The sequence below is a fragment of the Benincasa hispida genome, chromosome 4 (genome assembly GCF_009727055.1).
Source record: "Benincasa hispida cultivar B227 chromosome 4, ASM972705v1, whole genome shotgun sequence".
NCBI classification, from domain to species: Eukaryota; Viridiplantae; Streptophyta; class Magnoliopsida; order Cucurbitales; family Cucurbitaceae; genus Benincasa; species Benincasa hispida.
The window spans coordinates 33,108,774-33,111,567 of record NC_052352.1 but is presented as its reverse complement, the minus strand read 5'-3'; the positions used below and the strand labels follow the sequence as shown (position 1 = coordinate 33,111,567).

The 2,794-nt window shown below is 33.8% G+C and overlaps 1 protein-coding gene across 1 annotated transcript; it reads left to right on the top strand.

Moving 5' to 3' along the window:
* Window positions 1–1,586: 1,586 nt before the first annotated feature.
* Window positions 1,587–1,946, top strand: LOC120076168 (glycine-rich cell wall structural protein 2-like). Its single transcript, XM_039029936.1, has one exon. The coding sequence runs from the start codon at window positions 1,587–1,589 to the stop codon at window positions 1,944–1,946; it is 360 nt and encodes a 119-aa protein (XP_038885864.1).
* Window positions 1,947–2,794: the final 848 nt, after the last annotated feature.

Genomic DNA, 2,794 nt, shown 5'->3' with positions numbered 1-2,794 from the left:
TTGATAGACACTGATAGACTTCTATCAGTGTCTATCAACGTCAAATTTTACTATATCTTATAAATATTTTCAACAGTTTTACAATTTGAAATAATTTTCCTTTTAAAAACTTGTTTTTGTTTTTGGAATTTGGTTATTTAACCATTGTACTCAACAAAGATGCAAATTATTATAAGCAATGGGAAGAAAATAGACTTAGGGACATTTGGGGCAAGGATTATCATCAAAATATAATAATCATCTCTTGCTACATAAAGACTATTTCAAAACCTCCAATTAGCTACAGTCAACACTACTTCAAAACCCTCATTTACTACCATATTTACTATTTACTACAATTTTTACTATTTTACATTCATCATTTTTTTTATTGTTTGCTACAGTGTTTACTATTTCCTTGTCAAACTAAAATAGTTTATACCCCAAACATATACTATTATAACCAAAACTAAAATAATCTACACCCAAAACATAAATTATCATAACCCATATATAATACTTAGGATTATAATAACTAATTTATTGCCCCAAACACCCCCTTAGTTTTCAAAAACTAAAAACAAAAAACGAAATGATTATCCAATGAAGCCTAAATTATAAGATTGCTAACATCTGGTAAATAGAAAAAAGGCATCAGACTAACATTGAACAAAAATGTTTAGTAACAACAAAGACGTTATATTATTAATATATATATATATATTAAAGATATTATAATTAAAGTGTGGGATAGGAAAATCGAATCTTAGATCTCGAAGTCGATAGTACAAGCACTATGCGAATTGAGCGTTGATTAATATATATATTATAACTCTGGATAATGAACCTTGGACATTGATTATAATTCATACAATGCTACAAGAGGTTGAGAATCCAAACATGAAACGTAAAGAAACAGTATGATATCTCATCTCATTGGTCCCATTTCCAATGTCTCTTTTTAAGGTTCTCCACAAGTCAAAAGTGGGAGCATCATGATTATATTATTTATTTATATACATATTCATAAGTCAATTGTGGTGCCAGTATCTACCTACTACCATACTTTATATGCAATGCCATTGTTTTCATATTTTCTATTGCACAATGTTTCTATTATAATACCTTCTAAACATGTATGCATGCTTCTCAACTAATTGTTTCACACAATTCAAACATAAAATCATACGAATTCAGAGCTCAGGCATTTGAAACTATGAACCCTAGCACATTGTGTTATTTTATGCACACACAGATCAATTCTACTTTCATTATCCATTAATTAATAATACTTGTGGACATTTTTGCCCACTAAAACTGTCACTAGCAACAGCACCACCGTCCACCGGCGACCCCACCACCAAAAACAGAGACACGTTTTTCAATCATAATCACAGTGTGAAATATAATACGAATTGCGATCATGTTTTCAGAAGCTTACCTTTTCGAATTCCTATATAAAGGGAAGCTCCCGTTCCAAATCTTCTCATCAATCGACGAATCGAATCACCATCTGAGTTCTTTCGGGTAAAGAGAGTGAATATCATTTTCAATTCACGGGTAGTACAATTATTCTGATCAAAAGCCCTCTGGTTTGGGATTTGAAAATGGCGTGCAGCGGAGCGATTGGGGCTACATTGTTGGCTTTGTTCCTCGTGGACCTCGCCTTCGCCGCCCGATCGCCAAGGAGAGGGTTTGGTGAAGGAGGAGGCTGGGGAGGCGGTGGCGGAAGCGGCGGAGGAGGAGGACTGTATCCTGGTTCAGGTTACGGCTCCGGTTTTGGTTCGGGCGTAGGCGAAGGATATGGTGAGGGAGAAGGCGACGGAGCGTTCGGCAGAGGCGGCGGCGGAGGAGGAGGAGGAGGCGGCGGCGGCGGTGGTGGCGGCGGAGGTTCCACGGGGAGTGGCTCTGGGTTTGGTTCGGGCTACGGATCCGGACGCGGAGGATGGGACGAAAACTCGCCATGAAAGCAAATGTTGGATAGAAATAAGCACATCATTTCATTACCAATAACTGTAGTTAGTTGTATTTGGCGTCGGATTGAAGAAGAAATGCAAATAAAGGCGGCGGTGCCGCCATTGACGGCTTCCATTGGAGGTTGAGAGCGGTGAGGCTGTCATTGAATATAATAGAATATAATAGAATATATATGTAATATGTGTAGTGCTTGTGTTATTTTTGCATGTATGTTGCATATTTATATATTAAATGTCACGTAACGTTGTTGTAGTAGACCTCTCTAAAGCTAGTGTCATGTTATGTACCATACTAATGTTTCTCTTCAATTATCCTATATTTTAGTCTATATAATTAGTGAGCATAGCTTAACTCAAAAAAATATCTTCTCTAAAAAAACTCAAATAATAATAAATAAAGTGAACATAACTAAACAATGTCATCAACTATCATATATTATCTTATCAAAAAATAAAATAAAATGAAAAGGAAAACTACTCTCTATTACATCTTTTGAAGTCTTATTTGACATCTAAGCCGACGAACATATTTTATACTAGTAAAATAATTTTGAAATAAACAAATTGAACAAGCGAATAAATGTTAATATTTAAAATCTATATACATATATATACAATTTCATTTCAAAACAAGACAAGTGGTAAGTTAAATTATTAATCTAATTATAATACATTATACTGTGATCAAAAGTTAGAGGTTTAAATTCGTTCACTCACATTATTTACCAATTAAAATTTTGGTCTAAATGATTTAAACATAGTTTCAATTTGGTCCTATAATTTTAAAAGTTTTAATTTAGTTTACATAATTTTAAAATTTTAAAATTTGGTTAAATCTG

Excerpts from the sequence above, each read along its gene's own strand:
- LOC120076168 (XM_039029936.1), top strand. The coding sequence starts at position 1,587 with ATGGCGTGCAGCGGAGCGATTGGGGCTACATTGTTGGCTTTGTTCCTC.